General features: G+C 62.0%; 1 protein-coding gene across 2 annotated transcripts; it reads left to right on the plus strand.

Moving 5' to 3' along the window:
- Window positions 1-1,038: 1,038 nt before the first annotated feature.
- On the plus strand, window positions 1,039-10,940 carry ETNK2 (ethanolamine kinase 2). Of its 2 annotated transcripts, none has more exons than XM_087762140.1 (8): window positions 1,039-1,311; window positions 5,108-5,367; window positions 5,838-5,975; window positions 7,178-7,320; window positions 7,436-7,519; window positions 7,970-8,139; window positions 8,839-8,912; window positions 9,074-10,940. In XM_087762140.1, exons 1-8 carry the CDS (start codon window positions 1,039-1,041, stop codon window positions 9,144-9,146), a joined length of 1,215 nt encoding a protein of 404 aa, XP_087618266.1. In that variant the 3' UTR covers window positions 9,147-10,940. The 2 variants fall into 2 exon arrangements, with proteins under 2 accessions (XP_087618266.1, XP_087618268.1); XM_087762142.1 differs by having other exon boundaries at window positions 1,076-1,311; window positions 8,044-8,139.
- The last annotated feature ends 33 nt before the right edge of the window (window positions 10,941-10,973 follow it).

Genomic DNA, 10,973 nt, shown 5'->3' on the forward strand with positions numbered 1-10,973 from the left:
AAAAAGCACGAGGTGACTTAAGCTCCCACGATGGCTTCTGCCTATAGCCCTCAGCTGGAAAATGGTCAGGCTTGTCTGAAATAGGATGTTTTTGTGGATCCAGTTCTGTTCCTATTCAGCACAGTTGTTTGAAGCAGCAGGAGGGCAAAATGCCTGGGCTGCTGGCGGTGCTGCTGCTGGGCCCCTTAAGCCAGCCTATTAACACCTCTAATCGCCTGGGCCAGGGCAATTTCCCGGTGGCTGCTGCGCAGTCCTGGCTGCGGCACCACTACCCCGCAACTGCCCCGTATTAACGCTACTAATTGTTACGGGCGAGCAATTAGGCCATGCTCAGCCCAGCAAAGCGGCGGGAGCAATTATGACCGTCCTATTAAAACTGACAGAGCTCGCTCTATATTTAGAAATGCAGGGAACTGGCTGGTTTATTTTTTTTCCCTTCCTTGGATGATTTTCCCCAAGTCTCCATGGTCCATTTAACTGGTTTCAGCCACAGCCAGCTGTAAACTTTGGACGGGGCATTCTCCGCTCCCAGCCATGTGCAGTTGTTATTTCCTCTGATAATGAAGCCGGGCTGGAGCGGTGTCGGCGGGGGGCTGTGCCAAGGGGCGAGTCGTGCTGTACCTTTAACTATCAAACCTCTCTCCAGCCCACCTGTAAATCCCTTGTGGGGGTCAGTGCTCGGTGGGTGAGCTGGTGGCGGGGCTGGAGAGGCTGGTGTAGAGGGGATATGTCCTTCTTGGAGCCTAGGATGCTGCGGGCACATCCCAGCCCCCAAAGGGATGGGGGGGGCTCTGCGGAACCCCCCCCCCCCCCCCCCCCGGGATGGCTGAGGGGCTCCGGGGATGGAGACGGGGGTGGAGAGAGGCGGGATGCGGGCGGAGGGCACCGGCAGCAGGTGCGGTGGGAGGGGGGGGGTCCCGGTGCGGCTGCCGGGGGGTCCCGGTGCGGGTCCCGGTGCGGGTCCCGCTGACCTCACAATGCGGGCGGGCGCAGCGGCGGGAGGCGGGCGGCGGGCGGCGGGAGGCGGGCCGGTGACTCATGGCTTCCCAACGGCGGGCGGCTCCTCCCTGCCGCCGCCGGCCCCGCGGCAGCCCCCGGCACATGGGCCGCGGCTCCGGGAGAGCCGAGCTGGGTATGGCCGTACCGCCCGGCCGCTGCCCCGACTGCCCGGGCTCGGAGCGGGGTGGCGGCGGGACCCCCGCCGTGCCCCAGCTCGGCATTGCGGTGGATGAGGGCGATGTGCTGCCCGGGGCGCTGCGGCTCATGCGGGAGCTGAGACCCGGCTGGGAGCCGGCGAGGGTGAAGACCAAGGTACGCCCCGGCCGGGGGCAGCCTGCGGGGAGCCCCCCGGGGAGCGGCCGGGGGGGGTGCAGAGCCCGGCCGGGGGGGCTGTAGGGTCCGCCCGAGGGGGGCTGCGGGGCTCACCCCGCGGTGCTATAGGGCCCGCCCTGGGGCAGCTGTAGAGCTCACTCTGGGGGGGCTATAAGGTCCACCTGAGGGTGACTGTAGGACCCGCCGTGGGGGGGCTATAGGACCTGCCAAGGAGGGTACCGTCGTCCTGTCCCCCCACCCCCGGTTCTCCCCTCCACTCGCCGAGCGTGACCGGGGTGTGACACCCCCCCCCCGCAGGCTTTGAGGACCCCTCGGGCGGTCACTGAGCGGTGACTGCGAATGCGAGTGTGTCCCCAGGGTCCCCCGAGGCTGCCAAGGTGGGTGAAGGCTGGGGGGATGCTGGGGCAGCAGCCTGCACTGCCAGTCCCCCCAGAGCCTCTCCTGCAGGTGCTGCACCCCTGCCTGCACCCGGTGCTGCCAGGCCCCTGCCCGCAGGAGTAGCTGCTCCCAGGGGCAGGTCTCGCTTGGTTTACTCGTGGGCTTGCACCTTTGCCAGGTCGCATGGGCCGAGCACAGGTTCGGATGGGAGCTGGGATTCAACGCTGGGCTCCTTGCACGGGATGGGGCTTGGCTGTCCGGAGCTGGCAGGGCTTTGCTGCGGTGGCTGGGAGAGCGGGGCTGGCGTGGGAGTCCCTTTCCCCCTCCTCACCTCTGCCCAGGGGAGCCAGGGCTCGGGTGGAAAAGCGAGGCTGGTGGTATCTGTGCCCTCACCGGGCTCCTGGCGATGGGCACGGCAGCGTGGAGGTGGCGGAGCTGGGTGCACTTAAACATACATAGTGTGTATGCCTGTCCTCTGAAGGCACACGCTTCCCGTGTGCCTGGAGTGTGATTAAAAATGTATTAATAGCCAACTGTAATTAAATACAAGAAGCTGCAGGAAAATACATATGAAAGGGCAGATAGCAATAGGCAGGAAGTGCGGAGCTCGAGTTCCTCGGAGCGGGGAGTTGTAGGGGCAGGAAACGTCCCGGGCTCTGTGCAGCACCGAGCACGGACCTCGGTGGCGATGGTTGTTTGGGACGGAGCCAGTTCTCTGGTATCCAGGCTTTCTGCAGGCATCGGAGGGGGTCAGTGTTCAACAGCAGCTTGTGCGTGCGTGTGTGTGTTTTCAATTAAAAAAAAAAAAAAAAAAAAAAAGGCAAAGAAACCCTTAGGAGTTGGGGGGGAACCTCCAGTTGCATTTCCCTGAGCTGCTCTTGCAAGAGCTGTTTGGGAGGGGATTGGAGCAGTGCGCTGGTCCCCAGCTGGTTCCTATTAGCGTTCCTGTTCGCTTTCCTCCGCGCACTGGAGCGGTGCCCGGTTCACACCACCTCGTTGCACGGTGTCGGTGCACAGCTGCTCGCAAGGGCTGTACCAGGCTGCGCCGGTGACACCGAAAAACATCTCTCAGCGCTTGGGACAGGGTGTGGAAGATGGGGAGGAAGGGTCTGGGTGCTCGGCCTCCCCTGATTGCCCTCTGCTTGCTGGGGTCTTCAGCCCCCTGTGCTCCAGGTTGTGCCCGCTTTCCAGGGCTCCCACTCCTCATCCTCTAAGCTCTGTCCCTGGGCAGCAGCATCTCCATACCGAGAAGGCACAGGCGGTATCGGTGAGTCAGCCAGCCACGCTATCAGGGAGGCGCGCACTCCTCCATCCCTCATCTGGCAATAAGAAGAGCAGCAGCGGTGTGGAGCCAAACCCGTGTGAGGACTCTGGCATGGCTGGACTTTTTTAACCCGACTTTGGCAACAAGGTGCCCTGCTGCAGTCCGGCCCCGGGCTGCCGGCCGCCTCCAGGGCTGGGGAGCGGCGCTGGGGGTGCCTGCGCGGGGAGGCAGCCAACGCGGCCGTGCTTCGGGGGTGCCGAGGGGTCCCCTGGCAGGCGCAGCACTGGGATGTCGGATGGAGCTGCTTCGCTTCAGCATCTTTGCACAGGGCTTGGGTCTTGCTTCGCATTTAATTGCCGCAAGGCTCCTGCTGTGGAGTCACACTCACTTTCCCCCCCTCCCTGCCGTCATGCAACCGCAGCAGGGAAGGATTTGGGCTGGTGGCAGCGCTGTGGCCCTGCTGATAGCTGACTGCACTTTGGATCCACAACGAATAGCACCAGGCATCTCCCAGGCAGCCACGCTTGGGAGCTGGAGGAGCTGCTGCCTCCAAACCAGGAGAGCCCCTGCGTGCAGGTTGCTGACGAACCACGTGTGAGTCTCCAAAGTTAGTGGCCTGGAATTCAGGGGGGATAAGGCTCAGTAATCCCGTTAAACCTGCTGGAAGGGGCTGACTGGGCTGTCGAGCAGCAAAACAAAGCAGCGTGAGGACTTAGCAGGCGAGGCAGCGCTGAGCATCTCGACATGGAGCTGTTCACCTGCAGCTGATGTGCTTGTGGCTGATGGAGGGCACCGGCCCCAGTGCGCAAGGTCTTCTGTGTGGATGGGCCATGACGCCTTTCGCTTGCTGAATTTCTGGCCTCTGGGGCCTGGCAGGACAAGGAGAGGAGAGAGCTGAGCATGGAAACACGGATTATCTGGCCTGGGAAAAGCAGCTCGGTTGCTTGAGAAGGTTCAGCTTGCCCCGACGCAGCCAAGGGGCAGCAGCCCGAGGGGACGTGGCACCCGGCTCGCCACCCGCTGTGCTCGCCCTGAATCCAACACCAGCCAGCTGTGCAACGAGGGGTGTTACTGCCGTCTAACTTCGGGTGTCTCATTCCAGTGCTTTGAATTTCCCTCGGGCGGCTGCATGGGGAGCCCTATATATAGGCACCCTATATAGGAGCGAGAGTTGCTGAGTGGGATGTCTAAAATTAGCTGTCCCACCCCCGAGCACCGCTGCTGCCGCAGCACGTGCCCTCGCCCCCCTCCCGCTCCGCCAGCATCACACCTGCTCCGGCTCCCCGAACCCACGGGGGATAAAGAAATCGCTCTCCTGGGGCGCAGCGGCACCCCGGCACGCTCGGCCTCGGTGCCGAGCGGGGCTGAGCATCCTTCCTGTGTGGGGGATGCTGGGGCAGGGGTCTCCCGTGGGGCGATGGAGACCCAAACCCCTCAGCGCACCGGAGATGACTGAAATCGCCACGGGATGGGGAGAGGAGCCCGGCGCGGGCGGCAGCGGCAGCCCCTGCATGTGCGCGGGCAGGCGGCCAAGCTGGGGCGACGGGAGAACAAAACTCTCTTTCCATCTGTGAGGAGCCATCAGAGCAGTGACACGAGACGTCCCCAGCAGAGACATCCCTGCCTATCAGTGACCCGGCCCCGCGGGGAGGGTCGGGAGGAGGATACGGGGTGGTGGTGTTTGCTCTGTGTTGTTTGCTGTTTTTTTTATTTTCTTCTCATTTTGTGCCAAAAGATTTGCACTGATTTTTTTGGGAGCGATTCCCGGGGCTGCTCGGGTGCCGAGCGTGCTCACAGCACATCTGGCCTGAGCTGATCCCAGGTGAACAGTGGCAGGTTTTCCACCCAAACCGCCAGCTCGGTGCAGCTGAAGCCTCGTGCCCGTGGCCCCATGCAGAGCCCCACTTCACGCCTGAACCTCAAGGCCCTGCAAACTCGTGCCACATGCCACGGGAGCTTTCCTGGCTGCTGTCGGCACTGTTGCTTTGTGCTTTCTTTTGCCCGTTGCCTGTTACTGCCTTTGCCACGTTGCTTTTCCCTGGGGTCTGCTGGTGGGAAGGGTGTTTCCCCCATGCCCGGCTGGCAAGGCAGGGATGTATAGACATCGGCTCTGCCATCCCTCTCCCTCTCCAGCTCTTTACTGATGGCATCACCAACAAGCTCGTGGCCTGCTACACGGAGGAAGGCATGGCGGACGCAGTGCTGGTCCGTGTCTACGGCAGGAAGACGGAGCTGTTCGTGGACCGGGAGACGGAGCTGAGGAACTTCCAAGTGCTGCGTGCCCATGGCTGCGCCCCCGACCTCTACTGCGCCTTCCAGAACGGGCTCTGCTACCAGTTCCTGCCAGGCATCGCGCTGGGGCCCGACCACGTGCGGGACCCCCGCATCTTCAGGTCTGCAGGTCCGGGGAGGGAATGTGGGATGGGGAAACCGGCGAGGGGTTTGATCCGTGTTTCCAGCTCTCTCCGTCGCTGCCTTTGCTCCAGACCAGTGCTTGAGCATCTCTGATGTGCACAAACCTGGGTGGTGCTGGGGGATAAGTGGGCCAAACTGCAGCTGGGCTCATCACCATGTTTTTAAAGCATTAGTTTTTGGTGAATAGAGATTGCATGAGAAGCACGGCTTTTATCTGAACTTGCCCTGGAAAGGTGAATGCTGCTTTTGACCCAGACAGGGTCTTGAAATGCTTCAGAGGCTCGCAGCTGAAGCGGAGGGCAGTTTCAGCTGTGCTGATCCTTCATTTTTAAACGTGGCTTTTGGGGAGCTCCTCCCGCATTGTCTCAAGGCTGGTTTTGAGGAGCACTCCCCTCGGGGATGCTGCTGCACGCCCACCTCTCACCCGCGCATCCGTGTTTCCTTCCAGGCTGGTGGCCCAGGAGATGGCCCGGGTACACGCCATCCACGCCAACGGGAGCCTCCCCAAGCCCATCCTCTGGCAGAAGCTGCACAAATACCTCACCCTTGTGAAGACGGATCTCAGCCCAAAGGTATCCAACCCCAGGTAAAGGCAGAGGGATCCCAAAGAGCCAGGCTCTGGCTTGGGCATCCACTGCCCACCCATCTCTAAGTCTTCCCTGTACGGGACCGGGGGAAAGAGCCCCGGTTCCCAGGTAAAGCCTCTGCAGGACTCTAGGGCTGGTGAGTGGGGCTGGGGATGGTGTCGGGGCTGGACCCGGCCACGCGGCCGCTTCTGGATCACGATCCCTCTGCCAGGCCCCCAAGAGCAGCTGGGATGGAGGCATCTCTGTGCACCCTTCAGCGCCTTCCCTCCCGCCAGTCCAGGAGCAGTGTTAGAGCAGAGACAGCTCTGGGTTGTGTTGGTACAGCACCCAGGCAGGATCTGGCCTGAGCCAGAGACTCCCACTTGCTGTAATAATCCGCCTCCTCCTCCTCCCTGCAAATCTAGCCTGCGTTTTAAGCCCTCCCTAGAATAAGCTGAAGCTCAAGCCCTACTTACAGCAGGGATCTGAGCAGCAAGGTTGAGCTGACGTTGGAGGGGATGCTAGAAACCCAGTATAAATTAAAGCAGCCAGTTCCCACTTCAAACCAGTTCATCCCATTTCTGGGAGCCTGGGTTCACACCGGGTGAGTGCTGGGGTGTCTGGGAAGGATGCAGGCAGCCCCAAGAGGTGGCAGAGGTGAATGAACCTGAAGGCAAGCAAATAATTAACCTGTTCCCTGAGCAGCAGTGGCAGGACCCCGGGCTTTTCTCAGCACTCGCCCCACTGCAGGCAGACTTTACCCAAGCCTGTGCTTTCAGTGCAGCCAATTAGGTAATCATTAACGGGCTCTCTTCTTGGCATTGAAATTTCTGAGGTTAATGAGAGGGTACGCACCCTGGCAGGGTCCAAAAACTTCCCCTTGCCTGGGGGTTAGTCGGGCGCTTTGGGAGTGGGCGCTGGGGGGCTTGGTGGCTGGTTGGGTGAATTTGGGGGATGGATGCGAGTGTTCGTGGGGAGAAGGGAAGGGCTGAGGCTGCACTGTGGCATCTGCCAGGCGCCCTGGGTACCACGCAGCACACCGGAGGACGTCCAAGCCAAACCTAACCTCCCCACCAAAAATGGCCTCGTTAGCCCTCGCTGTGCGTCACTGATGAGTTCCTTTGTAACATCCACGGAGGGAAGCGAGGGGCAGCGCTGCCCCTCCGCCCCCGAGGGAGGTTCCCCGTGAGCACAAGTGATTCCACCCCGTCCCCTTCCCCAGCCTCCAGCAGGATGTGCCCAGCCTGGAGGTGCTTGAACACGAGCTGGCCTGGATGAAGGAAACGCTCTCCCAGCTGGGGTCCCCCATCGTGCTTTGCCACAACGACCTGCTCTGCAAGAACATCATCTACGACAGGACGCGAGGTTCGTGGCAGCAGCTTCGCACACCCCATGGAGGGGTCTGTCCCTCGCCCACCTCTCCAGGGGCTGGCGGCTCCATCTCCAGCCCCTCTCACAGCCCCTGCCTTTGCCTCCGCAGAGCACGTTCGCTTCATAGACTATGAGTACACTGGCTACAACTACCAGGCTTTCGACATTGGAAACCACTTTAATGAGTTTGCAGGTGAGTCGGGCTCCTCTCCGTGGCACCAAAGGTCCCCCCCAGTTGCAGCAGCTGCGCCAGGGTCTCCCCATCGCTGGGGATGGAGGAGGCAAGTTGCATCCCCAGTCCCATGGTGGGAAATGGGGCAGCTCCTCCTCGGGCTGCCTGGGGTTAGTGATGTGCGAGGGAGGGTCTCTGCGGGCGCTGGGCGCTGTGCTGCCGGCGCTGAGCAGCCTGGCTGCTGCAGGGATGCAATGCCTGCACGAGCCCAGCTCTTAACCACACGAGGGCTGGGTGCGTGCCTCGAATCAGCGGGTTGATCCCTGGCTTGTGCAAGCCTGGAGCTGCAGGGGTTTTGCTCACCCGGTCGTGCACAGGGAGAGCCCCGTGGTCACGCTGCTTTGCCCTGGAGAAACCCTGCCGTTCGCTCTTCTGCCCCTTGGGCATCGCTGACCCCGGCTCCCCTCGCAGGCGTGAAGGAGGTGGATTACCGCCTCTACCCCAGCAAGGAGACCCAGCTGCAGTGGCTGCGCTCCTACCTGCAGGCCTACAAGCAGCTCACCCAAGGGGACCAAGGAGGCACGGGGGTGTCCGAGGAGGAGCTGGAGGCTCTCTACGTGCAAGTGAACAAGTTTTCTTTGGTGAGTGGAGATGGGAAGGAGCCAGCCTCTCCTGAGGGCTGCCCGTGGGATGGGTTTTCCTCTGCTCTCGGGTAAGCTGGGGCTTCGTGCTGCAGCTCGGCTGGCAAGAACAGGGGTGCAGGTACCAGCCTGGGGGTTTGGGGGCACCTGGGGCCAGGGGCGGCCCTGAAGAGTCCGGCTGCACTTCAGAGGCACTGAACTCCTGGGCAAGGTCAAAGACAGCGCTGGCCGCCTGCCATCCCACGGACACGTGCCAAGGGGCAGCGTGTCTCTGATAGCTGTGGCCCTGGGCATCTCTTCAGAGAGGCCAGGCGGACCCTGGGCACAGCTGGGCATGAGGAAATCCTCTTTGGTAAATGCTGTGGGCAGGCAGAGCCAACTTTCTGGAAACTTAGAGCAAAATCTCGGCTGGTTTCCTGGCTGGAGCTGCCGGGAGGGACATCCCGGCTGCAAAGGCAGAGGCCGGTACCCTGATCATGTTGTGTTGCTGTTTAGCATCCTTCCTGCTGGCATCCCTTGCCCGGGCTGGGACCAGCATATAAAAACACATGTGTGGGCCAGCCCCAGCTGGCTGCCACCCCGTGTCCTGTCGTCACAGCTGCGGGACTTCTGGGACCGGGCCAGGAGAGGCATGAGCGACTCGTCCCGCGGGCAGGGATGCTCCGTGCCCATTTCCGATCCCTGTTTTGTCTGTTGCAGGCATCCCATTTCCTCTGGGCATGCTGGGGCCTGATCCAGGATAAATACTCTACCATAGACTTTAACTTCTTAAGGTGAGTCCGCCGAGGCTGGGGTGGCATTTGCTCCCAGCGTTAAATGACTGGACCAAGAGGATCCCAATGGTCCCTCCATGCTGGAGGGATCCTCTGTGGCCAGGGGACACAGGGCTGGGGCATGAGCATCTCATGTCTGTCCCTCTCTCCTCTCTCGGCAGATATGCAAAGCTAAGGTTTAAACAGTACTTCAAGATGAAGCCGGTGGTCACAGCCCTGCAGATCTCTAAATAGCATCTCCAGCCTGTGAGACCCTGAGCTATTTTGTCCTTGCTGCGTCCACAGCCCTCGCATCCCCCTCGCCCCTTCCCCACCCCAGCCGGGGGCGAGGGCAGGTCCTGATGGTGGGAAGAGGGAGGAGAGGAGCTCTGACCCAGCCACCGATTAAAGGAGACCCTGGACATACCTGAGACTGGACCATGAGATGCTAGAGAGGACCACGGCCTCGGAGAGGCCCCTGCCTACACAAGGAAGCCTTACCATCGCCTTAAGGCCGAGCCCTGGCTCGGCCCCGGTGCCTGGCAGGTCCGTGCTTTGCTGGCACTACTGCTGCTTGGCCTGGCACCCCGTTTGCTCCCTCTGTGCTGTCCCCGAGGGGGGAAACGGGTCCCCCCCATCTGCTCAGGAGCCCCCAGAGCTGCCCAGTTGCTTTAGCTACCCAAAGCACACACCGTGCCCGTTGCCTTCACTGCTCCCTCTGTCCCCTCTTGCCCTGCCTGCTCGGCGCCACGTGGGCTCCTACCCCCCAACCAGCACCTTTCTTGGGTCGGTATTGATCCTGGGCTTGGGACCCTTTTCCACAAGGGGTGGGTGCTGCTGTGCTCTGGCTCGGATCGTGCAAAGTGGCAAGGGGCAGCGACAGCCGTGAGCCACACAGGCTCGGGACCAGCAGGCTTTTGCTGGCGAGCGCTGGGTGCCTGCACCCCCTTCAAGGTGCTCAGCCCGTGGCCGGCTCTGCTTTTCCCTGCAGCGGTGGTCTCCCAGACTCCCATTAGCTCCCTGCTCCCATCATGGCTTCCCTCAGCATCCTGTGCTGCCGGAGCAGGGGTCTGCCAGCTCTGCCTTCCCCATCTCCCCCAGGGCTGGGGTGTCGATCCTGCCCTGCGCATGGGCACTATCCCCATGCTCCTCTCTTGGCTCTGTCCCTGCGTGGGACCCCCCCGGCAGGAGGGTGAACACAGCCACCCTGCTCCACGAGGTGCGCACAGCTTCATTCTGTCGGCACTCGGCTGCTCCCCCACCACAGGCTCTGCAAGGGCGATGCTGGCCTGCTGAGCACTGCCCAGCTCATGACAGTGGTTGTGCATCAGCTGGAGTGGGGGATCAGCCCCCTCTGCCCCTGCCTTGGCTGCTCAGCAAGTGGTATGGGGACAAGGTGGCCGTCCCCTCCACATGGGCACAGGAACCTGTCCCTCACAGCAAGAACCAAGACTGTTGTTGCATCTGGTGTTCGTTTTGGTGCAAAATAAAAGCTGCTGGTAGCTGGAAATGGGGGATGGCAGGATCTGTGGGGACTGGTGCCAGAGCAGGGACAGCATCCCTGGGATCTGGGGGTGCACTCGGCCCCTCTGCAGCTGGAGGTGCTGGTGGAGGTCTCTCCTCCCAGGGTGGGCTGATGTCCCTCCATGCTCCTGACCTCCCTTCGGGTGTTTGCATGCAGCACTCGCTGCCCCTTCCCTGCAGGCAGCGCTGCCGAGGATTGGCTTTGTCCCAGAGCGATGCCCTGTGGTTTAAACCAGCCTTCTGCAGCGCTGACCCCACACCTTCAGCGTGGCCCCCCCCGAGGCCCTGCTGGGCTCCGGTTCTGGCAAGGGCAGGTTGGAGCACTTGGCTGCAGCAGGCACGGGGTGGAAGAGGCTGAGCCCCAAACCTGCTGCCACGTGGGGCAAGACCTCAAGAAAACACAGGCGAGAGGTGGGAAGGAGAGGGGAGCCGCTCGGGACGCACCACGGATGGACAGGGCAGGAGAAAGAGGTAAGAAACAGCACAAGTGAAACGTGGCAGGGAGCAAGAGCCTCAGGAAGGGGGGAGACAGGCACCCCCCAGCTACGCCCTGAGTGC

The sequence above is a fragment of the Nipponia nippon genome, unplaced genomic scaffold, assembly GCF_047370975.1.
Source record: "Nipponia nippon isolate SJK-2023a ecotype South Korea unplaced genomic scaffold, ASM4737097v1 scaffold_25, whole genome shotgun sequence".
Classification (NCBI taxonomy): domain Eukaryota; kingdom Metazoa; phylum Chordata; class Aves; order Pelecaniformes; family Threskiornithidae; genus Nipponia; species Nipponia nippon.

Excerpts from the sequence above, each read along its gene's own strand:
- ETNK2 (XM_087762140.1), top strand. The coding sequence starts at position 1,039 with ATGGCTTCCCAACGGCGGGCGGCTCCTCCCTGCCGCCGCCGGCCCCGC. Across the intron at positions 5,976-7,177 it reads CCAAAGGTATCCAACCCCAG|CCTCCAGCAGGATGTGCCCA; the intron begins GTAAAGGCAGAG and ends CCCCTTCCCCAG. Across the intron at positions 8,913-9,073 it reads ATAGACTTTAACTTCTTAAG|ATATGCAAAGCTAAGGTTTA; the intron begins GTGAGTCCGCCG and ends CTCTCTCGGCAG.